Source organism: Panthera onca, chromosome D2 (assembly GCF_046562875.1).
Source record: "Panthera onca isolate mPanOnc1 chromosome D2, mPanOnc1 haplotype 2, whole genome shotgun sequence".
NCBI lineage: Eukaryota > Metazoa > Chordata > Mammalia > Carnivora > Felidae > Panthera > Panthera onca.
In genome coordinates, this window is record NC_138349.1 from 17,086,770 (window position 1) to 17,110,968 (window position 24,199).

Sequence of the window (24,199 nt, forward strand, 5' to 3'; positions counted from 1 at the left end):
GAGCCCCTCGGCACAGCTGAGCCTGGACATTCGGAGCGCCAGATTCAGCATGGAGAAAGCCTGCGGGTCAGCGTTCCAGAAGCTCTGAGAGAACCATTCCCTCCCCCCGCCACGCACACACACACTTCACTTTGGAAATTAGAGGGGGTTAGAACAAAAATAAGATAAAAGAAATCCGCAGGACTTAAAAGGACCCAAACTTTTTAGAAGTCCCGCCCTTAGACCGGGGTCAGCCGATTCGACACAGCAGTGGCAAAGGGACGCTGTTCCCGCCAAGACACGAGAGGTAACGGGGTGGGGGGGGGGTGGGGGTGGGAAGGATGTCCTCACGGGAGAGATTTTCTTAAAGTTGGGAGTGACTGGCAATGGCTTTGGCTTATACACAAATACAGTATTTTGTCGCCCTGCTGTGCTGAAAGTGCGAGCGTGAACAGATTGTCAGCGGAGCGGAGCCAGGGGCGGGAGGGGGGCGCCTAGCGGAGCGGACGCAGCTGGAGCTGCTCCACGAGGGTGTGCGGGTGGCAGGTGGGCTGCGGCGAGGATCCGGGTGGGCCGGGCTTCCGACTTCAGAAGTGGAGGGCTCTGATGGCTTTTATAGAGCCGGCTGTGCTAGCAGCTCACCCTCTCCCTGCCTGGGAGGTGATAGGCCCCACTCACTGGCCTTGCAGCCTCCTAAGTTCAAAGAGAAGGTAGAGCAGGTGGGAGGCATCAGGCCGATGAACGTGGGTTTTGAGGCTGGTGGAGGGAGAGAAAGCTGGCCACCCCTAGGGCAGACCACTTCTGCGGTCTGGAGTTAGGAGTGTGGGTGGCCTCAGTGCAAGCACAATTTCACATATTTGAATTTTGTTTGTTCACTGTGCAGTGTGTGTCCGTTGCTGCTGGAGGAAGATACTGGACTGACCCAGGAAGCTGATGTGGCAGAATATCCAAGAGTCACAGATAAGGGCAATTTTTACCCCCTGAATCACACACCTCTTTGATTATGATGTGATTAGGGTGGTACTCGCAAGCCGAGGTAGCCATTTAATGTTTGGAAAACCTGCTAAGCCTGTTGCCCAGGGACTGTGTTCCATTTGTGAATTATTTGGACAATTGTCCAGTGGAAAGGGAACAGACAGGAGCTTTATAACAATTTTACAAAGCTCACCCTGAGATTAAGCTGTTGAACGTATACTTCCCATTAGTGTTTAATTTTCAAAGTATTGCTGATTCTTATTTTTATGTATCAAGTCCTTGGAAACGCCAAGTCACTTGAATGAAATAGCAGCCACAATGGTAAACTTCTCAAACGCTACCCCTGTGGTAGGTTCTCCTAATTTTATTGTGGTATAAATGGAAGAGCATGTGTTCTCAGGTATAAGGTTTGTCGTTTGCCAATACATCCATTACCAAAGCTTTAGATTCCCATCGAGTTAGTGGGTTTGGGTTTTTTGGGTTTTTTGGGTTTTTTTTTTTTTTTTTTGGCAGCAAAATCTTTCCATTTAAAAATTTTGTAACAAATAGATTCTCAATTTTCTTAAAAATCATTTTGCCATGTTAGAGGATGCTTTTTTGGAAGAAGACATCTGGGAATACAAATCTAAAAGAAAACCAAAGCCGGTACATACAAATAATTGCTCTGAGAATACTCCAAAATCTGTTGAAAAAGCAACAGATGGAAAATACCAGTCAAAACGAAACAGAAATAAAAAAAGAACGGTAGAAGCTAAAGAAAAGACAAAGGACCCCGAAATTTGCCTTGGAGAAACAGAGAGTCAGACTTCTGTAGCTTCTAGTCAGAATTCTAGTTGTGAGGATGGTTTTCAGCAGTCCCAAGATCAGGAGGCCACTCCAGGAAAGCACTGTAGGACTCGCAAAAACAAACACGTATCTCCAAAGATACGTCCAGTTTATGATGGATACTGTCCAAACTGCCAGATGCCTTTTTCCTCATTGCTAGGTCAGACACCTCGATGGCATGTTTTCGAGTGTTTGGATTCGCCACCGGTCTCTGAAACAGGTAAGACTGCAAAAAAGGTAGTAGTTTTTAAATAGCCTAAAAGATCTGCATTAGGCAGAGGAATCAGTCCAGTGGAACAAGCAAGGCAAGCAGGAAACTGAAAGGGAGGGGAGGCACTAAAGTATCAAAGTATAAATGACTTAACCCTAGAGGCAAACAAAGAAACCCTTCTTAAGAAGGGTAAAAGGATAATGGTCAATGGTATGATTGTAGAGAATGTTGCAAACTTGAAAACAGTCGAAATGCATTTTATTATTTGATGAAGGTTCCTAAACATCTCCATTATTTTTTTTTTTTTTTTTTTTTGGTAAGTGTTAATTGAGCACATACTGTGCTCGGTGCTTTAATTCTGTTTACTTACTTGACTCTCACAATGACCCCAAAAGGTAGGTGGTACTGACATCTTATAGATGAACATTCTTTTTAGAGTTTTACTTATTTTAAGTAATCTCTATGCCCCACGGTGGGGCTTGAATTCACGACCCCAAGATCAGAGTCGCATGCCCAGGCACACCTATAGAGCAGCACTCTTGAATGTTAAACTGCCCATTTTGTTCTCTTTTGTGAAACAAATTTAAAGAATCATGCATATAGTCAAGTCTTTTTTTTTTTTTTTCTTTCAATATATTTATTTTGAGAGAGCGCACACACAAGCAGAGGAGAGGCAGAGAGAAAGGGAGAGGGAGAGAATCCCAAGCAGGCTGTCAGTGCAGAGCCCACATGGGCTTGAACTCACGAGCCATGAGAGCGTGACCTGAGCCGAAATCAAGAGTCGGGATGCTCATCCGACTGAGCCACCCAGGTGCCCCTATAGTCAAGTCTTCTAAATGTGATTGTGTTGGATTTGTCGTGGTATTGTACAGAAAGAAGAACTGGGAAGGAATCTTGGGTTTTTAAGATTCTAATTTAAAATGTGCCAAATGATAAATGAAGTAATGCTATGCTTTTATTATCTTTTAAGATCTATAATGTCATGTTTAACGTAGGAAGTCCTACTTGGAGTATATGAAGAATGGGTTGTTATGATTTGTGTATTTCAGAGATATCATATATACCATATATAGATTTCTAAATCTCAAAGAATTAAAATTCAGCAAAATAAAAATACTCAGTATGGCTTATATGTTATGTATGATTCAGAAGACATTTTTATTATTAACCTCCAGTTATTTTAAAGTACTGCACGAAGATGCAAAAGAACTTTAAAAAAATTGGCGTTAGCTTTTTTTATAAAATGAAAGCCTCATCAAATGCTAGCATTTTTGCTCTTAAGTGGCTCGAAAATGAGAAATGGAAGTTGGACTCCCGGGGGGAGCACCTCAGGGTGAAATGTCTTAGGATGAAACCACCTGAAAGGTTTTTCTTTAGGTTTTTCATTGCCTAACCTTAGGAATAGAATCTCAGACAGACTCTTCTTGAATTGAATTCGGTTCCATAACAAATACTTTGATGAGGTGGTTTTAAATTAAGCAGTGAGGTCTTCTAGTTTAATGTAACATCTTTTTGGAGAGGAAGAGGGGTCATTTTTTTTATTTTTATTTTTTTATAAACCTGGAAATTAACGTACAAGGGGATTTGCCAAGATGGTTTACGGAATGGTTCTCAATTATAATAGTGTGATGGGGAGTAGTTTGCAGATTATTATTAAAGCCTTATTATTAACCAGTTTATCAAATTGAATTTCAAATCTTAGACTCTAAAATATTCAGTGTATGAACAGCTATTACTAATTAGACTAATACTGTTATCCTATGCAGTGTGAATATTAAAAAAAAAAAAAAAGGACCCTAATTGGGTACTTTAATCGTCACAAATCCATACTGCTTGATAAGATAAAAATTGGGGTAGAACTTTAGTTCTCTGACAGACACACTAGTCTTTTTCACTCTTTATTGCCTGAGCAAATCTGGACTAGTGAGCACCTGTAAATACCTCATGGAAGCATGAACTGCATTTTGAAGGAGCTCGTATTTATGAGAGTTACTTGGGGAAGGGGGGAAGGTATTAGTCTTAAAAATTTTTTTGGAAACAGATTCTCTGCAAAGAAACTTTAAGAAGTATTTGATTTAAAACTCATAACGAGCACCTTGCAAAACCATACTGGATTATTGTTATTTTATGCTGGGTCTTTTGATTGTATAAAGAGAGCCATGGTCCTAAGGCTTCAAAGTTGGACTGATGACTTTTCACTGACGTGTTGACTCTGTGTTTTGATCCTCTCTTACTTTTTTTCCTTGTTAAAATTTTCAGAGTGTCCTGATGGTCTTGTGTGTACCTCAACAATTCCTTCTCATTTCAAGAGATACACTCACCTCCTGCTGGCTCAGAGCAGAGCCAGCAACCAGCCTCTCGGCAGCTCACCACATGGGCCAGGGGGTCGTTTCGGTGAGACTAATTCAAGCTTCCTCTGTAGCCTTGAGGGAAGATGGTCCCTGCATCAGAAACAGACGGAAAACTTAAAAACCGTTTCACCTACGCCCTCATCGGTGACACCGTGTCTAAAGAAATCTCAGTCTCCTGCTCAAACCAACACCAAGATATCTTCTTTGACAAATCTCCAAACATCCCAATCCACCCCACGACTTGCAGGATGTGTTAATAATGACAAACCAGTAGGAGTTGGTTTGCCTCTTGCTGAAGAATTAGACAGCCAAAACAACTCAGAACGCGCACTCTCGCCACTGCCAGAAAATGACTTTAGCAGCTACGAAATCTCTTACTCTCCACTTCAAAGTGATGAAGAGACTGACGAGATAGATGAAAAGCTAGGTGATTCACAGCAGGAACTGCTGTTTACAGAAAGCTCTAAAGACGGCAGCCTGGAAGAAGAGGACACCAGCTCTTCTTTGTTTCACCAACTCCGTGGCTCCTCCCTGAGGGACCAGCAGGAGCGCGGCCCCCACGTGCACGGCTTCGTAACTCAGGATCAACACGACGAAGTATTGTATAAACACAACACGCTAACCGGTTCGTCTCAGCCTCTTTTCCAGAATAAGAGCATTACTTCATGTGATGATGGGGCGCATACCGGTGATGATTTCGTGCCGCTTCCGTCGGCATTCGCAGAGGGGCTTCCTTCTAGTTATCAAGCTGTTACAGCAAAACCCGGCAAGGCAGGATGTCGGGCAAATAAACAGAAACAGGTACTTGAAGAATCAGCTGTTGGCAATCAGATTTCCCTTCCATCACTTAATCGTGAAATGCCAAAAGCTTTTGGAAGCCAGGGAGAAGGGGCTCTTTCTTTCCAGCCAGCCCAAAGTAAAATTAGGAAAGCATCAAATAGGAACTTCAGTGCTAGGAACAGTACTAACTCCACATGTGTCTGCGGAAAGGCATTAGGTGGTATACAAGGCAGTAAAGTTACAATTCCAAATACAGAGAAATCTAGCGCGTCTGCTGCGGCCGAGTCTCTGAAAATACCGCCATCTGGTCCAAGCTGTCCTGCGACACAGTCTTCTTCCAAGGTAATGAAACAAACGGATATAGGTGTTTATTTTGGTCTGCCACCCAAAAGAAAAGAAGAGAAATTGCTGGAGGGAAGTGCAGTAGAAGGGCTGAACTTCAATCCAGCTGTAAGTCCTAAGGGAAAGAGGTCCCGGCAGCGCAAGAGGAAAGCAGAAACATCATTAAGTGATTTAGAATTTGATGCAAAGAATTTAAGTGAGACTCAGCCCTCTGTGGAATTTTCCAGTGAGAGGTCACAGCATCAAAGAAAGCGACTGAGAAAGTCAGATTCACTACAGGCAGGAGCACATCAGAAGAGGTCACATCGCCTTATCGATAGGACAGAATCCGAAACCCTCAATTTAAGGAAAGACAAAGTCTTCGTAAAATCAGCTTGTGGCAGGCTGCAGAGAGGGAACACAAAAATCCCAGAGTCATCTAATGCAGGACAATTAAGAAAAAAGACATGCCCATTCTATAAGAAAATACCTGGTAAGTTGAAATGCCAATGTTTAATATACCTACAAAGAATCAACTTAAAATTTCATGTTCATTCCCCGTGTTGTGTGTCTGTGTTTGTATAAAACAATTTTTATATGTATTTCCTTTGTTTTTTATAATTCATTGACCTGTAACAGATTTTTTTTTTTTTTGGCCTATTTGAATGTTTTTGCCCTATTCAATGCAGCAAACTTTTATTAAATATGTTCTGTGTACAAGATCCTATACTAGTAGGGAGATATTACAGATTTGACACAGTTGAGTAAAGGTCAGCTTAATAGGGAAGGAGGAAAGGCTCTCTGTAAGTAGTTATAATAAAAACAGTCCCTATGCCCTTAAGAGAAATACTGAGTGCTAAATAGCTTCAAAGAAGGAAAACTAACAAATTGCATAAGTCATAATAAATGTCAAATAGTTTTAATGCACACCATAACTTAGTTTCTCAGCCTTTTCATATTTTATAATTCCCAGTGCCTTCATAAGTGAATTACAAAAATGCATAGTAAAATGAATTTTATTATTGAAGAAGCCAGTAACGCTTCTTCTGAAGAGAATATAAAGCTGCCAAAATATACCCGGTTTCAGAAAGACGTTTTAAAGTGCTTTGATATTCCCGATCTAGAATCCAAAACGTTTATGTAGGGAATAGCATTTATGTACATCAGAGCTCCAGTTTTGTTGTTAATGATTCCTGTGATGAGTTTTCTGTATTTTAAGTGAGCCAGAGACTGGTATGCTGTGTGTGGATAAGCCTCAGTGGGATTGTGACGTACGCCTGTTTACTGTCTCATCACAATCCACACCCTTGGCTACTTCTTTCATGAACATTTTTCAGAACACCTCAACCATTTTGTTTTCTTACAACTCCTCTAGGTAGTCTTTTTTGGGCATTTTTTAAAAAAGATTTTAAGTAATCTCTACACCCATTGTGGGGCTTGAACTCACAACCTCGAGATCAAGAGTTGCATGCTCTGCTGACGGAGCCAGCAGGCACCCCAGAATTTATTTTCTTACTTCCTCCCATCCCGCACCGTGAAATTCGAATACTGCATATGCTGTTCATCTGTTATTGTACTGTGACCCTTTGGAGACCCTCAGCCGCTGTAATTTGTAAGATTACTTGGGCCTTCAACCATGTCTGCCCCCGGTGTGCACTGCCAAAATAGAATAAAATAAGAAGAAATATAGCATTTTCCTTTTGCTATTTTGTAGAAGCGAAGGATTTAAGTCAGGAAAACAAAGAAATAATTGGTTTGTAGCTTAGCATTTTAATTTCTTTTGGTACAGTTATTCATTGAAAAAGCAAAGCCAATAGTGGGATATTTACTAGACACTCACAAGACTTCTTTTCATTTCTAGTATCCGATTTTGCTGAATTTATGTGGAATAAGGTTTTAGGGTATAAAGCTCAGTTGGAATCGAGATGCGTAGACGGTAGGATCTGTTTACATTCGAACTGAGCATCTTCCACCCCGTTAGCTATCACTCAAGCAGCTGTGTGCTCTTTCCGTGACAGGGACTGGCTTTACAGTTGATGCCTTCCAGTACGGACTGGTGGAAGGTTGCACAGCCTATTTTCTCACACATTTTCATTCTGATCATTACGCTGGATTGTCTAAAAACTTCACATTTCCAGTTTATTGTAGTGAGGTAAGTTTCAGTATTTTAAACTCTAAATGTATGGAATGCAGCGAATTTCTAAGCAGTGTGGTTGAAAAAGAGTAACTAACGTTGTAAGATCTGTCATCCTACTAGAAAAGCTATGAGAAAATAGATTCCACATTAAGATTCTAAAATTAAATGAGCTATTGTCAATAGTTACAATAAGATTTAAAAAAAATTTTTTTTTACGTTTGTTTATTTCTGAGACAGAGACAGAGCATGAGTCGGGGAGGGGCAGAGAGAGAGGGAGACACAGAATCCGAAGCAGGCTCCAGGCTATGAGCTGTCAGCACGGAGCCCGACGCGGGGCTCGAATTCACAGACTGTGAGATCATGACCCGAGCTGAAGTCGGACGCTCAACCGACTGAGCCACCCAGGCGCCCCTAGGATCTTTTTTTTAATCCTTTATTATATGGAAACAGTAAACTACTTCATGCACTTCATGGTGCACTAAAACACCTAAGTTTCATCCAGTAAACATCTATTGAGTACCTTAAAAGACATTCAAGGCAAAATACCTAACTTCAAGGCACTCACGGCCTTCAGGTGATACTTTTCCAAGTACGTGGTGATGGGGTTGGTATTGTGCTAGAAAACTGAGCAGAATGCCAGCAAGTAGGAGAAAGTGCTTTACACTGTCCTAGGCCAAGGTCAGAGAAAGTTTCCTGGTGAAAGAGATACATTGAATTAATTATTAAAAGGTGACTATTTTAAGGGTGCCTGGGTGGCTCAGTCGGCTAAGCATCGGACTCCTGATTTCAGTTCAAATCATGATCTCAGGGTTGTGAGATCGAGCCCGGTGTCAGGCTTCGCGCAGGGCATGGAGACTGTTTAAGATTCTCTCTCCTTCTACTGCTTGTGTATTCTCTTTCTCTCTAAAAAAAAAAAAGAGAAGTGGTGACTATTTTAATGCCTACTACTAAGGGATTTGGCTAGAATTTGATTTAATCCTCAAGCATTCTTGAATTCACCTCTTTTTTTTTTTTAAGTTTTTTTTAAAATTTATTTGAGAGAGAGAGAGAGAGAGAGAACGTGAGTGGGGGTGGGGCAGAGAGAGAGAGGGACAGAGGATCTGAAGCAGGCTCTGTGCTGACAGCAGTGAGCCCGACATGGAGTTCAAACTTAGGAACTGTGAGGTCATGTCCTGAGCCAAAGTCGGACACTCAACCAACTGAGCCACCCGTGTACCCCTAACCTCTTTTTATTAATGAGGCAACTGAGGCTGGGAAAGGGGTTAAATAACGTGCCCCAAGTCAGAGAGCTAATAATGGCAGAGCCAGAATTTGAACACAGGTCTGTCCGATTCCAGAACCAGGTGGAAGAGAGAGAAGAGGACATTCTAGGTAGAGAGTAGAGTTTGTATAAGCGCACACACACCTTAGAAGTCGACCCGTCCCAGGCACTTCGGATAATTCAGAATGGCTAACCATGAGGTAGGGAATAACAGAAGATAAACCCGCAGAAATGAGCAGGGGCCGGCTCATGCGGGGTTTTGGTTGTCATCTGGAGATGGGGGACTTTGCATAGATAGGGAGAGCCAGCGACAGTGTTTAAGCAGAATTGCGACAGTCATTTTAGGAAGTTTTTTTTTCTGGTATTCGAGAGGATTTCCATGAATATCAGTGGGAGAACAGGTAGACTAAGATGCTTGGCTCTAAACTAGATCTGAAGTAGGAGACTCAGTGTTTCGCTGTGTCAGCAACAAGTGCGTTCTGTTTTGCAGATAACCGGCAATTTGTTGAAGAGCAAACTTCACATGCAAAAGCAATATGTCCATCCACTACCAATGGACACTGAATGTATAGTAAATGGTGTAAAAGTCATTTTGCTCGATGCCAACCAGTAAGTATTAAAGTTATATTAAGGCTAGCCTATTTTTTAAAAGATTAACAAAAATAAGTATATCTATTTAAGAACTCTCTTATTGAAACCATTATTCCTATTTTTAAAAATTTGAGTAAAATGTGTTTCTCCTTTTGAAAAAAAAAAAAATAACGTGCCCGATTACAGAATCAGAGATTAAATATAATGGGATCCTTTAAATATTATCTAACCCATTTTGATGCAGTTTAAATTACTATGTTTAACATACGACATCCCTCTTATTTAAAAAAAAAACACATTTTAACATGTTGCTGTTTTGAAGACATAACCTTTTGCCATTTTCTTTTTTCTTGTTAAATTAAAAAAAAATAATTTTGTTTGTTATTGAGAGACACAGAGACAGCATGAGCATGGGAGGGGCAGAGAGAGGGAAACGCAGAATCGGAAGCAGGCTCCAGGCTCTGAGCTATCAGTAGCAAGCCCGATGCGGGGCTCGAACTCACAAACCGCGAGATCACGACCTGAGCCAAAGTCAGACACCTAACCGACTGAGCCACCGAGGCGCCCCTGCCATTTTCTTTATTTTTTTTAGTTTTTGCCATTTTCTTTAATATCATTTATATAAGTTAACAGATTGTACTCCATTCAGATTACCAGAGGATTTTTGTTTCCTTTTAAGAAATTCTTCAAGCTTTTAATACTAAAGACTTGGAATTTTTTTTTCTTGAAAATGGTTTCCCTTTTTCCCTCTTTTTTTTTTCTTTTTAAATGTAAAGCACTGTCAGTATCATATTGCCAAAGTGTAATTCTCAACTGCACTTCTTCCTACTTTTCATACAATTTTAGCCTTGTGTACCTTAGAGATCACAGATGTGTAGAGAATTAAAATTAAGACTAGGTCTCCAGAAATCCAGACCCATGCTCTGTCTTCAGGTTGCCTTTAACTTTCTGTCTGCCAGCTTCTGTTTCTTTTTTTAATCACCAATTATGACAACTCAAGTTCTGATATTTTTTAAGCCAACTTTATTAGGCATAATTTACATAAATAAAATAGACCCATTTTAAGTGTTTGCTGAATTTTGACAAAAATGCACACCCATGTAATTCCCACCACAGTAAAAATTATATCAGAAATTTTCCCCACCCCAAAAGGTTTCCTGATGCTCCTTCCCAGTCAATCCCACGCTGACTCTGGCCCAGGGAACCATTGATCTGTTTCCTATCACCATGGATTAGGTTTGTGGTTCATTTCCTGAATCCTAGGGATTCAGCTAAATGAAATCACATAGTGTCTACTCTTTTGCATCCAGCTTCTGTCCATGTTTTTGAGATTCATCCAAGCTGATGTGTATATCAGTGGTTTGTTCCTTGTTACTGCTGAATAGTATCAGTTGTATGGGCACACTACAATATCTTTATTCACCTCTTGATGGACAACTGATTTTTGTTTATTGACCTTATATCCTGAGACCTTGCTAAACTTGCACATTAGTTGTAGTAGGTTTTTTATAGATTTCTTAGAAATCTTCTACGTGTATGATCATGTCATCTGTAAGTATAGACAATTTTGTTTTACTTCTTTCCATTCAGAGTGCTTTTTTTCCCCTCTTGTTTTTGGTCCTGGCTCAACCTCTCAGTGGTGAGAGCAGAGATACTGCCTTGGTCCTGACCCTAAGAAGAAAGCTTTCAGCCTTTCTCCTTAAGCTTGATGTTGGCAATGGGTTTTTCATAAATGCCTTTTATTAGGTTGAGGAAGATGCCCTCTCTTCCTGGTCTACAGAGTTTGTAATCATGAATGGATATTGAATTTTGTCACATGTTCCTTCACCTACTGAGAATATCCTATAACTTTTCTCCTTTATGATGTTAACAGGGTAAATAATCATGATGGGTTTTCTGAATGTTAAACCAGCCTTGCATTGCTGGGATAAACCCCACTTAATCTTCATGGATTATCCTTTTAAAAATATATATTGCTGGATTTGATATGCCAGATATTTTGTTAAAGACTTCTGTATCTGGTTTTCATAATGGATGTTGGTCTGTAGTTTTTTGGTTTCTTTAATAATGCTTTTGTCTGGTTTTGACATTAGGGTAATGCTGGCCTCATGAAATATTCCCTCCTCCTCTATTTTCTGAAAGATGTTGTGTATATTGGTATTATTGGTATTATTTCTTCCCCAGTCTTGGTATCATTATTATTGGTAATGTTGGTATTATTTCTTTCCCACTTCAGTCATTCATCTGAAGTTTGGGGGCAGGAAGCTAAGGGGTAATTTTTAATTACCAAAGTAATTATGTCATATTTTTTCCTAAAATGCAAAATTAAAGTTTCCTGTGTTTTGGCAGTAATTTCCAAGCCCCAATATGGTAGAGCATCCCCAAGTCTACCGTGAGGCCCAGTGGTTCCCTAGGAAGACCCAGGGGACTCAGAAAAGTTGTCGTACTCATGGTGACAGCGAAAGGATTCAGATTAAAATCAGCAAAGGGAAAAGGCAAATGGGGGCAAAGTCCAGGAGAAACCAGGCCCGGGTTTCCAGGTACCCTTCTAATGAGTGGCACGGATGCACTTAGTTCTCCCAGCAGCCATGTGTCACCACACATGCAAAGCCTGGCCAAGCTGGGAAGCTCATGGAGCCTTGAGTCCAGCAGGGACGTCAGTCGTGTGCACATGCAGCACCCACGTGACTTGCCTCAGATACTCAGACTCCAGGCCCAGAGAGCAAAACCAGATATTCACCATAGATAACACCATTAGCATAAACTCTCACGTCAAGCTAGTAACACGTGGCCCCAGGCATCAGGCGCACAAAGCACTCTTACAGGGCAGAAGATTCCAAGGGCTCAGAACTCCTCTCTCAAGGGCCAGCCAAGGACTAGTCCTAAAGACACGTTTTAGGTGGGGAAGTGTGGAGTTTGAACAATCCTTTCCTGCGCCTGGATTTTTTTTTTTTTATGATGTAAATAAACTTTCTAAAGTAAAAATGCTCCATTTCCTCTGTATGCAGTGCTGTGTCTTCACCTACTGAAACTGAATAAGTTCCTTTGGCTTCCTTGCGAGTGTTAAGAATATTCCTTTGTGTTCAGCTGTCCAGGTGCTGTCATGATCCTGTTCTATCTTCCTAATGGTAAAGTCCTGTTACACACCGGAGACTTCCGAGCCCACCCCACCATGGAACGTTCTCTTCTCGCAGGCCAGAAAGTCCACACGCTTTACTTAGATACGACGTAAGAGAGGCTTTGTTTGTATGCTTCCTTTTCCCGCTGACAATACTTGCCCGTAGATCATGAATAATGTGCACAGGTGCTTAGGTAATCAAAATGATGGCTGATTACCAATTACCATCTTAAGACTATTAGAGAAATGCTGTTTGAAAAACTACGTACTTGCTTAAGAACAAATTTGAGAGGACATAGTCCTAACCAGCTACGACTCAGTTTTTCTTTTTTGTAATTTCCTTTTGAAAATACGGTTTCTGTGAGAATCCTGTTACTGAAACAAGGAAGGAAAAACGGGGGGGAGGGGGGGGCAAACTTTAGGAAACACCCTTTTAAGTTATTTTTTCAAAGTACTTGTGTAACTATTAAGTGTAATTGTGGAGAAGAAACAGAAGCCAAAATGCGATTCTGCTTCAGAATATTCAAAATTCTTAGTTTGTTTCTCCAAATGTAATTTTTAAGTGACAACTTTGAATTCCTAAATGTTATATAAACATAATGGCACCAGCCATTTTTTATTATATGTTAAAATACCTCATCATTTTGTTAGAATTTAATTATATCAACTATTTCAACCTGTTTTAAGAAGTGAGTTTGGATGGCATATTTTAATAAAAAAATGGCCTTTCCACATCCCGTTTTCTAACACCATAGCTAATTTTTCCATTTTTTAATATGTACTTTAAATACTAGGTAAATTAAGAAAATAATAAGTAAAAAAAAAACCCAAAACACCTTTTTTTTGTTACTTAGTTTTGCTCAACATAGAATTCTGAATTTCTTTGTGGGTTTTTTATCAGAGGAAAGACCTAAGTGTCTTCTCTATTATTATGGCTGAGCAGCAAAAAACAATTTTGAAAATGGGGAAAATATGTTTCTTTGATATTTTTACTCTGTGACATTTTTTAAGTAAAAAAAAATGATTGATTTTCATTTTCATGATTTTCATCCCAAGTGGAGACAGGTAGCTAGTAGTCTTAGGGTTAATTTTATATTTGGTGTTATCGTATTGAGGTAGACCCCAACTGAATCTGTAGTATTCCTGTAATATTGTACATATTTCTGTACCTCCTCAGAAGAGCAGATAACCATGTGAATATTCACTGTTTGATTTAACGCCACTTCAGTACATTCAAATTTGATTTCATCACTTTTTTATTTATTTAAAAATATTTTTTTTCTAATGTTTATTTATTATTGAGAGACAGAGAAACAGAGCATGAGCATGGGAGGGGCGGAGAGAGGGAGAAACACAGAGTCCGAAGCAAGCTCCAGGCTCTGAGCTGTCAGCACAGAGCCCGACGCAGGGCTCGAACTCCCAAACCTCGAGATCATGACCTGAGCTGAAGTCGGACGCTTAACCGGCTGAGCCACCCAGGCGCCCCACATCATTTTAATTTTTAAACGAAATCAGAATTCTTTAGTTCAGAAGTAATCCCTGCCACTAGTATTTTCTTTGATAGTGATTGGGGTTAAAACAAAAAAGCTGCTGAGGTTTGTAATTCACAGCTAAAATAGCTGGCCGGCTAGAACAGTCCTTTAAGAAAAAGGGGCAGTTTCTTTATGTGAGGGTGATGAAAGAAATATGAAAAAGATACATTGAAGATGCAGAATTCCATCATAAATTACCCCTGGCCTGTCACAAATATTTTAACCGTAGGCAGTCCATAACCAGAGTGGTGTTAAATCATACTGTTGCTGTACGTACACTTGCTAAAGCTTGTTTTCTAGAACAACATCCAGCCTAATGCTATGGCTTTCTTGTTGCTCATTTAATAAGTACCATTTTGAACATATTACAGATACTGCAGCCCAGAATACTCCTTCCCGTCGCAGCAAGAGGTTATCCAGTTTGCCATCAACACTGCCTTTGAGGCAGTAACTCTAAACCCACGTGTTCTTGTTGTCTGTGGCACTTATTCTATTGGAAAAGAGAAAGTCTTCCTAGGTGGGTGGTGGCTGTATCTAATTTACATTAATATATTATAAAGATCAGATTCTCTTTTGCATAAAGCCCTTTCAGTCTGGATGCTTGCACTTGGTACTTCTTTCCTGAAATGGTGCAATATTACCTTCGAAGAAAAATTGATAGAGTTGGATTCCTTTAAACTTTGAAAGGCTTAACTTAATGGAAATGCTTGGGAAGTGTGTGTGCCGTTGCCTATGCATCAATACAGTGTTTACAGAGCAAATGTCCGTTGCTGCGTTAGTATTTCAGTGAACTTGGAAAATTTACTAATGCGTAATTGTGTCTCTGCCTTCTTTGAGGATAACCATCAATTAATTACTTTAGAGAACAGTTTTAATTTTTGTACATAAATGATTTCTGGATATGTAATTGTAGCTTGTCCAGATGGCATTAGACTATTTTACAAAATACTTGGCATTTCTTCCTAATTATGGTCGCATCATGGCAAACATTAAGATATGAAGTGATAAAGCCAGAGTTTTAACTCCTCCCACTTTGGTTCCTTCTTTTCCTCTACCCCTGTCTGTACATCTTTTGTGATTTTTAAATACTAGGTCTTAAAAATAAGTTCTTTGGATTTCTCACAGTTCTTACTTCATATAGTTAACCAACAAAAGTACTCAGTGTTTTTGAAATATTAAAAGTGTGAACGTTTTCAATTTTTTTTGGGGGGGGGATTCTTATTTTAAATTTTGATTAAGTTGTAACTTAATTTTTTTTTATAATCTGTGATTTTACTATTTTCAACCTTTTCCTTTGCCTATAGCCATCGCTGACGTTTTAGGTTCAAAAGTGGGCATGTCCCAAGAAAAATATAAAACCTTACAGTGCCTCAACATCCCAGAACTTAATTCCCTCATCACTACAGATATGTGCAATTCACTGGTCCACCTTCTCCCAATGATGCAAATTAACTTTAAGGTAAGTATTCATGAGATGTCTTTTTAGCATGAACTAGAAAAGGTAGTGCAATGATTATAAAGTGGAATCCCATTTTACTTGAGTTTAACTTGGAGGAATTAGAGTGGAGTCATAGTAAACTTCGCCCTGGAAGATCTTTTAAGTGGAATTTACAGTGCTTTTATTTTGTGTGTGTGTGTGTGTGTGTGTGTGTGTGTGTGTGTGTGTGCGCGCGCGTGCACGTGTGCGTGTAAACAGCTGTATAGAGTAATTCACATGTCCTGGGAACTGGAGAACTATCATAAAAGAAACAAAAGTAGGAAAGCATGCAACTGTCTGATCATTCACACCTTATGTTTTGAAGATTGTCTTCCATTCCTTTCCAGTGAGTAGAGCAATGAATGGAGAGTTCTAAGAGTTCTTACTTGTGTTAAGGTCTATTCTGTATTAATTGTAAGCCCCTATAATACTGATATATGTTGGAAATTTACGGGCTGTGAGGATTAAGTGCAACAGTGGGAGTGCATTCAAAAAGGATGTTCTAGTGTTCTGAGTTAGAGGTTAAGAGACACAAGATATGACCTCACTCTGATTTGGGGCCCTTACTTGTCCGCTTTACTCCTATACTAAGATTCATTCCATTTACTAACATTTGGACACCTAGCAATGGAATACTTCAGAGCTGTGTATTAAAAATAGGTCAGAACATAATGTACACACACACACAAAATGTATTTTCACTTTTGTTAAGATGTTCATGAAATAACATTTATGGAGCTTTTTGAAATAGCTTTAAAAAAAAAAGAAAATAAGTTATTTTAGTTCTAGCCCCTGGAATAAGGAAATTGTAACAGGTGTAACTATTCCTTTGTTCATGAGAGAAAGGCAAAATTTTTGTGGTCTATTTTCCTGAGTATATAATTCATAAAAAATTTCAGGGATAATCAAGTCAGAGTTTTGTCCCTCTAAAGCCATCTTTGGAAAAGTACTTTATTTTTTTTTTTTTTTAATTTTTTTAACGTTTATTTATTTTTGAGACAGAGAGAGACACAGCATGAACGGGGGAGGGGCAGAGAGAGAGGGAGACACAGAATCGGAAGCAGGCTCCAGGCTCTGAGCCATCAGCCCAGAGCCGGACGCGGGGCTCGAACTCACGGACCGCGAGATCGTGACCTGGCTGAAGTCGGACGCTTAACCGACTGAGCCACCCAGGCGCCCCTGGAAAAGTACTTTAAATTTGGGAGTCATCTGATTTGTGTGGAGGTTAATGAGATGTTGATTATTCATGAAACGAACATTGATATCTTGAGGACAGTATGGCATGTTTTTATGATTTTTATCTTAAAGTTTTATTTCCTACTAACTTAGTTTGTTCCCTTTGAACAAATGACCCATTTAGGAGGATAATAGGGGTGGAAGAGTCAGAGTTTTGTAGAAATGAGGGAGTAGAACTTTTCATGAAAGAGTTTTTATTTTTTTTTTTTAATTTTTTTTTTAATGTTTATTTATTTTTGAGACAGAGAGAGACAGAGCATGAATGGGGGAGGGTCAGAGAGAGAGGGAGACACAGAATCCGAAGCAGGCTCCAGGCTCTGAGCTGTCAGCACAGAGCCCGACGCGGGGCTCGAACTCACGGACCGCGAGATCGTGACCTGAGCCGAAGTCGGCCGCTTTACCGACTGAGCCACCCAGGCGCCCCATGTTTTTAAAGGTACCTTGTGCTGCACGGAGGTCATGTAAGCAAAGAACGGCAGTTTGGCAGTTAGAACATGTTGGGTGACAAGAACTGTTTGAAGCGATATTGGAGGAGGCCAAGTGGTAGAGGGCTGAGGAGGGAATGAGAAGGTATAAATGGCCAAATGAATGAGAAGGTATACAAATGGCCTAAAAAACATGAAAAAAGAGGATCAACATTGTTAGTCATCAGGAAACCATAAATCAAAAACCACAGCGAGCTGCCATTTTACACTCACTGGGATAGTGATAATAAAGAGACAGACAGTGTCATTTGTTAGTGAGAATATGGAGACACTGGAACCCTATTTATTGCTCGTGAGATGATTAATGGTGCAGCTGCCTTGGTAAACAGTTAGATAGTTCTTAAAATGTTAAACATGGAGTGACTATATGACCAGCTCATCTTAGGCGTAGGCCCAAGAGAATTGGAGACATAGGTCCACACAAAAACTTCGACACAAATGTTCACAGCCACGTTATTCATAATAGCAAAGAAGTGGAAACAACTCAAATATCCATCAAATGATGAATGGATAGACAAAATGTACCATATCCATAAAGTAGGAATGTTATCCAGCTATAAAAAGGAATGAATTAATAGTACACGCTACAGTGTGAATGAGCCTTGACAACATGATGCCACGTGAAAGAAGTCAGGTACAAAAGGCTACATATTATGCGATTCCATTTATGGGAAATGTTCTCAGGAGGTAAACCTTAGACACAGTAACTAGATTAGTGGTTGCCAGGGCTTGAAAGAGAGGGAATGAGGAGTGACTGCTGATGGGTAGTGTCTCTCTTTGGGGTGATGAGAATGTTCTAGAATTAGATAGTGATGATGGTCATGCAGCTTTATGAATATGCTAACAACCACTGAACTGTACACTTTGGGGAAAATAAATGCTAGCAGTTGTCTGTCTTGAAGACAAGAAAAAAAAAAGAATATCTTAAATCATTGTATTTTTCTGTATTTGTTATCTATTGTTGGTATTGCCTTCAGTAGCCCTTCCCCTTCCTCCATGAAAGTTATTGATGACATTTTTGGAAATTACTTATGTGCAAAACACAGGTGGAGTGGAAGCTGATGGTTACCATGGGGCTGTATTTTAGTTTGTACCTCAAGCCAGGTTTTTTTTAATTTTTAAAAAAATTGTTTTAAATCTTATTCATTTTTGAGAGACAGAGTCAGTATGAGCCGGGGAGGGACAGAAAGAGGGAGTAAAGCCAACTTTTTTGCCAGCCAAAAATAGTTCTGTTGCATCAGAGCTAATGATTGTGAAAAGGTAAATATACAATTTTCAGGGTCTGTTAGGCAGGCTTGAAAGCCCTAGAAACCCTATAAAACCATTCATGCTATCTAGTTCAGTATCCCAAGTCCATATATGTGGTACACAGTTAATTACCACGTCTAGTTACCCGATTGACTGTGATCAAATATTACAACAGTAACGTTATGGGTGATTACACACTGAAAACCAATCCCGGTTGCATACAGTGAAAGCAGTTTTATCACAAACTAGTTACCAATAAACAGACACAAGTCACGGATCAGAGACTTATAGTGACTAGATCATTCCTTTTTTTTTTTTTTTTTAAGTTTATTTATTTTTATTTCGAGAGTGAGAGAGCATGAGTAGGGAAGAGGGAGAGAGAGAATCCCAAGTCGACTCCACACCGTCAGCCTGGAGCCTGACACGGGGCTCGAACACACAAATCCCGAGACCGTGACCTGAGCCGAAGTCAAGAGTCAGATCCTTAACCAACTGAGCCACCCAGGCGCCCCAGATCATTGTTGATAAAATTACTAAAATGGTAGTAGTTCTTCAGTTGCGGTTAATGAATGACTAGTGGCTGTTGGCAGTGTTTCCTGTATGTTTGGCTTGGCCGATAGTATCCTCGGTTTTTGTTTGTGGCACAGGTTGTTGATGTGTTTTTGTGGTAACTTCAGTTTGTTTCGTGAAAAGCGGAAATTCTCACTTAATTCTACTGAGTGTTTTTGCAGAGCAGACAGGAATGGATGTGTTTCATGACTTACATTGAGAGCTGGACTCTCACTTTATGATTTTTGTTTTGTTTTTTGCCTTTGTTTTGTGTTATTTCCTTTTCTTTGTGAGCACAGGGGGAAGAGAGTTAGTACTTAAGCAAATAGTACTACGCTTACCTAGATCGAGACTAAGCAAGACAAAAACCCCAAAAGTTTGCAGAGGCAGGGATTATAATGAAAACTTAGCTATCTGTCCATAACCTGAACTTTTTGTGGAGAGGCAGTAATTGGTAAGAAATATGACTGTTTAATGGTAGGGATTTAATGAGAAATCATTGATACAAGTGAGAAGTCAAAAGATTGTTATTAATTCAGCAGTGAAATATAAACGTCTGATAAACACAGTCAAATGTTTAGCCTCTACCTAGTGATCAAACATAAAAGTAAAAAACAAAACAAAACAAGGATATGTTTGTCTTCTACCAAATTGGCATACTTTTTAAGAAAGTAATATTCCTATGCCATGATACAGAGAAATTAGCACTCTTATCCACTTGGATAGTAGTGGAAAGTGGGGTAAATCTTTTTACTCAACAATTTCATTGCTAGGAATTTCTTCTAAAAAAGGAGTCCTTTGTGGGGGCGCCTGGGTGGCTCAGTCAGTTAAGCGTTTGACTTTGGCTCAGGTCATGATCTCATGGTTTGTGGGTTCGAGCCCCGTGTCGGGCTCTGTGCTGACAGATCAGAGCCTGGAGCCTGCTTTGGGTTCTGTGTCTCCCTCTCTCTCTGCCCTTTCCTTACTCGTGCTTAGTCTCTCTCTCTCTCTCTCTCTCTCTCTCTCTCTCTCTCTCTCTCTCAAGTAAATAAACATTAACAAAAAATTTAAAGGGGCACCTGGGTGGTTCAGTTGAGCATCTAACTCTTGGTTTCGGCTTAAGTCATGATCTCATGGGTTCGAACCCCGCATCGGGCTCTGTGCTTGCAGAACCTGCCTTGGATTCTGTGTCCCTGTCTCTGCCCTTCCCCGTCCATGTTTTCTCTCTCTTTCTCTCAAAATAATAAATTTTAAAAAAAGAAAAGACAACTGTTTCTTTAAAAAAAAATTAAAATGAATCCTTTGTGAAAAGATCAATCTGTAAGGCTTCCAGTTATTGATGGTGTAATACATGATCAGAAGTAGAAAAAGTTAAGACGGGGCCTATGGTTTCCATTTCTAAAAAAGATCCACACAGTGGGTTTTATTGACCATCTCCCTGCCGGGCTATAAGTTTCCAGAACGTGAAGGCTGTGTCTCTTACCCAGCACTCTGACCCCATGACATGGCCTAATACTGGAGCAGATGTTTATTAGATGAGGGACTAAGTAGATGGATGAATGGATTTGTCTTTGCTTTCTTCAGAACTTTCTACCAGCATCTTTTATAATACTTAAATAGTTCAGAGCATGCGTGCTTAATTTTTTTTTTTTTTCAACGTTTTTTATTTATTTTTGGGACAGAGAGAGACAGAGCATGAACGGGGGAGGGGCAGAGAGAGAGGGAGACACAGAATCGGAAACAGGCTCCAGGCTCCGAGCCATCAGCCCAGAGCCTGACGCGGGGCTCGAACTCACGGACCGCGAGATCGTGACCTGGCTGAAGTCGGACGCTTAACCGACTGCGCCACCCAGGCGCCCCAGAGCATGTATGCTTAAGAAAGAAAAGAGCTTCAGAAATCCAAGATGACACCATGTGCAGTTTAGATTTTTTTATTATTTTACATAAAACTAGAATTTTATTATAAATTTACACTAAGCCCTTGACACCGTGGGTTTTGTCTTACGACCAAAAGTATTAGCCTTTTGGTATCTCTTGTCCCGTGACTCTTTTTATTTGGATTTTTCTTATCTTTCAAAGATTGAACCTGGGTCACTGATTGTCACATTTCATCAAATGTCAGCACTTATGATGACTTTAGTTTGGAACATTCTGCTCAAGATTTCTTAGGCAAGCCCAGTACTTCCAATGGTAGCCGCATGAAAAGTGTTGAAAGTATTCTAGTTCGTGTTTGAAGAGTGAAAAGGAGTGAGCCCCCAAGAAGAGTGCCAGCGCGTGTCTTTGAAGTGTGCGTGTTGAGTCTGAAGACATTGACAGCATTGCTTCCGCCTTCTATCCGTCCATCGGTCCTCCGTTGGACATATGCACGTGGATATGTTTGGCTCTCTGTTCACCCGTGTCAGTATAAGTATCTCTAACAGGGATACTCTTACCTACTATTATTATCCCTAACATCCTAGCCGTGTATTCAGTATCCTCATAGTAGTAGGACTTGGAGTTTGTTTTTTGTTTTTTTCCATTCTTTTTTTTGGTAGCTGATATGTCATCTTTAAATACATGATTCTTATGTTTAAATTTGCCTCATCTTATTTTCAGACTGTACTTAAGCTTGTTTAACTTTAGATAAGGGGAAAAGGTTTTTTGTTTTTTTTTTTTCAGTGATTTTGATTTTTTTTTTTTTTTTTTGGAAGTATGGCTCTAGGTTATTGCAAATGAATGTTCACCAGGCGCCAACTCGCTGAGATTATGCCAGCGTGATCATTCTGTTTTCTTCCGCATAACCCACCTTCACGGACCATTAAATAATACCCTATTTTTATTTAACAGGCTTTACAGAGTCATTTGAAGAAGTGCGGTGGAAAATATGATCAGATTTTGGCTTTTCGACCTACAGGATGGACACATTCTAACAAGTTAACTGGTATAGCAGACATTATTCCCCAGACCAAAGGAAACATTTCAATATACGGTATAGTTATTACATTTTTTTTTCCACTTTTAACGTCTGTTATTACATTTTTAAAAAGAGCTGTGAAAATAAGATCCGAGAAAAACAGACACCAAGGAATCTTTAACATTCGAGTTTCGAATTCCTCTGCGTTCTCTACAGCTGTATCTTTAGTGCGTCGTAAACTGAAAGAAAGGAGCGTGGCAGGAGTAACTAAATGGGCATTGGCTAACACACATCGTTCCGTTTGCCTGATCAGTGCTGTGTGGACGAAACCGTAGAACTGCTTGGGAGGAGGGGTGGGCGGTCAGTTGTATCCTGGACATTCAGGTGCCATCGTCAGGCTGTCAGCAGGAAGACTGGATTAGATGCCATGACGGCAAGAGGTACAGATTTGACTCATTTCTCTCATTTCTTGGAGGGGCGTTACCGTTGTCCTCAGAAATCGCTTATTGGAATAGTGGGTGATGGAAACATTTTTGCTGTGTCACTAGCCTAGTGACTTAATTTCAGCCCCGAAAGACCCTGGTTAACTCACGGCAGGACCCTTTCTCCCTCCCTTTCTCTGTGGTTCTTCATCTTCAGTAAAGATAAAAGGATTTTTAAGATTTTGTTTTTATTTTGTTGCTCATTTTTTATGTGTGAAAAGCTTGGGTGGCTGGAATCTGCTTACTTGCTCTGGAGACCAAGAGACTTCTTGCTTGATACTCTTCAAATTTTATTCATTTTTTTCCAGGATTTTCCTGAAACACATAGCTGAATGAAGTGTTTAAGGAGAAGAATTATTTAAAAAGAAAACCTAATTAAAAATAAGAATCTAGAGAGATACATATTAAGAGTCTACATAGAGGGGCACCTGGGTGGCTCAGTCGGTTAAGCATCTGATTTCAGTTCAGGTGACGATCTCACGGTTTGTGAGTTCGAGCCCCATGTGGGGCTCTGTGCCGACAGCTCAGAGCTTAGAGCCTGCTTCAGATTCTATGTCTCCCTCTCTCTGTTCCTCCCCTGCTCGCGTTCTCTGTCTCTCTCAAAAATAAATAAATAAACGTTAAAAAAACTGACCCTTTCTTCCCCTTCCCACTTAAAAAAAAAAAGAAAAAAAAGTCTACATAGAAACGCAATAGAATTTTTTAATGTTCAAAGTTCCTGTATCATTTTAATCTTTATTCTCCATAAAAGTTATTAACAATTTTTTTTATCAGTAATAAAGCACCAAGGAGTTTTTGGCAAAAATACCGTGAATTGCTTTACCTTTTTATTTTATTTGGAGCTTGTGTGGGGTTTTGTTTTAGTAATTTGATTTTTCATAGGCGATACCTTTTCTTTTGTGTTGCAGGAATCCCTTATAGTGAACACAGCAGCTACCTAGAAATGAAACGTTTTGTTCAGTGGCTGAAGCCCCAGAAAATCATACCTACCGTGAATGTTGGCACTTTGAAGTCTAGGAGCACAATGGAGAAATATTTTAAAGAGTGGAAATTGGAAGCTGGATATTGATGTTACCCGAAAGGACTCAGAACTAGTTAGGTAACTTCCGTAGAGCTCATTACTAGTTAAATCTTAGGTGATATGCAACACACTTTATATGAAAAGTGTCTTGAAGGCTGCTCAGGTAAATTGTTTCGTCATTTACATTTGAATAGCACGTTCATGGTGCCTAGTGTCTCTGCATCCTCAGTAATGATGGAGACTGGTCTCCCAAGTACCCTTGATTCTTGCTCCTCCCACCGAAGCAGGTGCATCCTGCTGCATCCAGCCTCAGGAGAGGCAACAAAGGCAGCCTGAGGGACCAAGGGATTCATGATGGGAATGGATAAATGAGATCGAAAGCATTATATACCTGTCATGTTGTATTTTTAAAATTATTTAATATGGAGCATATTTTTATGAGATAACTTTTATGTGGTATGTATACTTAAATAAAAAATTAATCTTAAATTTGCCATGGTGTCTTTTGGTTTTTAGGATTTGTAACTGTGATATTCATACAATTTTGTAAAATTTCAATGAAAGTAATTCACCATTTGACTAAAGAAGATGATTCAAGGAGCCTAGGTAGTCACCCAATAAAGGATGGCGAAAAGAATGCATGAATAGATGTTCATCCGAACTATTTACTAAAGACATTAGATTACTAGAAATTCAGATTGCAGCGTTTTGGTTTTTTTTTTTAAATGACATTATATAATTTATTTAT

The 24,199-nt window shown here is 39.8% G+C and overlaps 1 protein-coding gene across 2 annotated transcripts; it reads left to right on the plus strand.

Moving 5' to 3' along the window:
* Positions 1-171: 171 nt before the first annotated feature.
* DCLRE1A (DNA cross-link repair 1A) lies at positions 172-23,944 on the plus strand. 2 transcript variants are annotated; one of them, XM_060641425.3, is made up of 10 exons: positions 172-286; positions 863-1,999; positions 4,250-5,935; positions 7,461-7,594; positions 9,331-9,449; positions 12,519-12,659; positions 14,453-14,598; positions 15,386-15,540; positions 21,882-22,023; positions 23,339-23,944. In XM_060641425.3, exons 2-10 carry the CDS (start codon positions 1,534-1,536, stop codon positions 23,497-23,499), a joined length of 3,150 nt encoding a protein of 1,049 aa, XP_060497408.3. In that variant the 5' UTR covers positions 172-286; positions 863-1,533; the 3' UTR covers positions 23,500-23,944. The 2 variants fall into 2 exon arrangements, with proteins under 2 accessions (XP_060497408.3, XP_060497410.3); XM_060641427.3 differs by lacking the exon at positions 172-286 and adding an exon at positions 330-525.
* The last annotated feature ends 255 nt before the right edge of the window (positions 23,945-24,199 follow it).

Excerpts from the sequence above, each read along its gene's own strand:
- DCLRE1A (XM_060641425.3), top strand. The coding sequence starts at position 1,534 with ATGTTAGAGGATGCTTTTTTGGAAGAAGACATCTGGGAATACAAATCT. Across the intron at positions 14,599-15,385 it reads AAAAGAGAAAGTCTTCCTAG|CCATCGCTGACGTTTTAGGT; the intron begins GTGGGTGGTGGC and ends CTTTGCCTATAG. Across the intron at positions 22,024-23,338 it reads AGGAAACATTTCAATATACG|GAATCCCTTATAGTGAACAC; the intron begins GTATAGTTATTA and ends TTTGTGTTGCAG.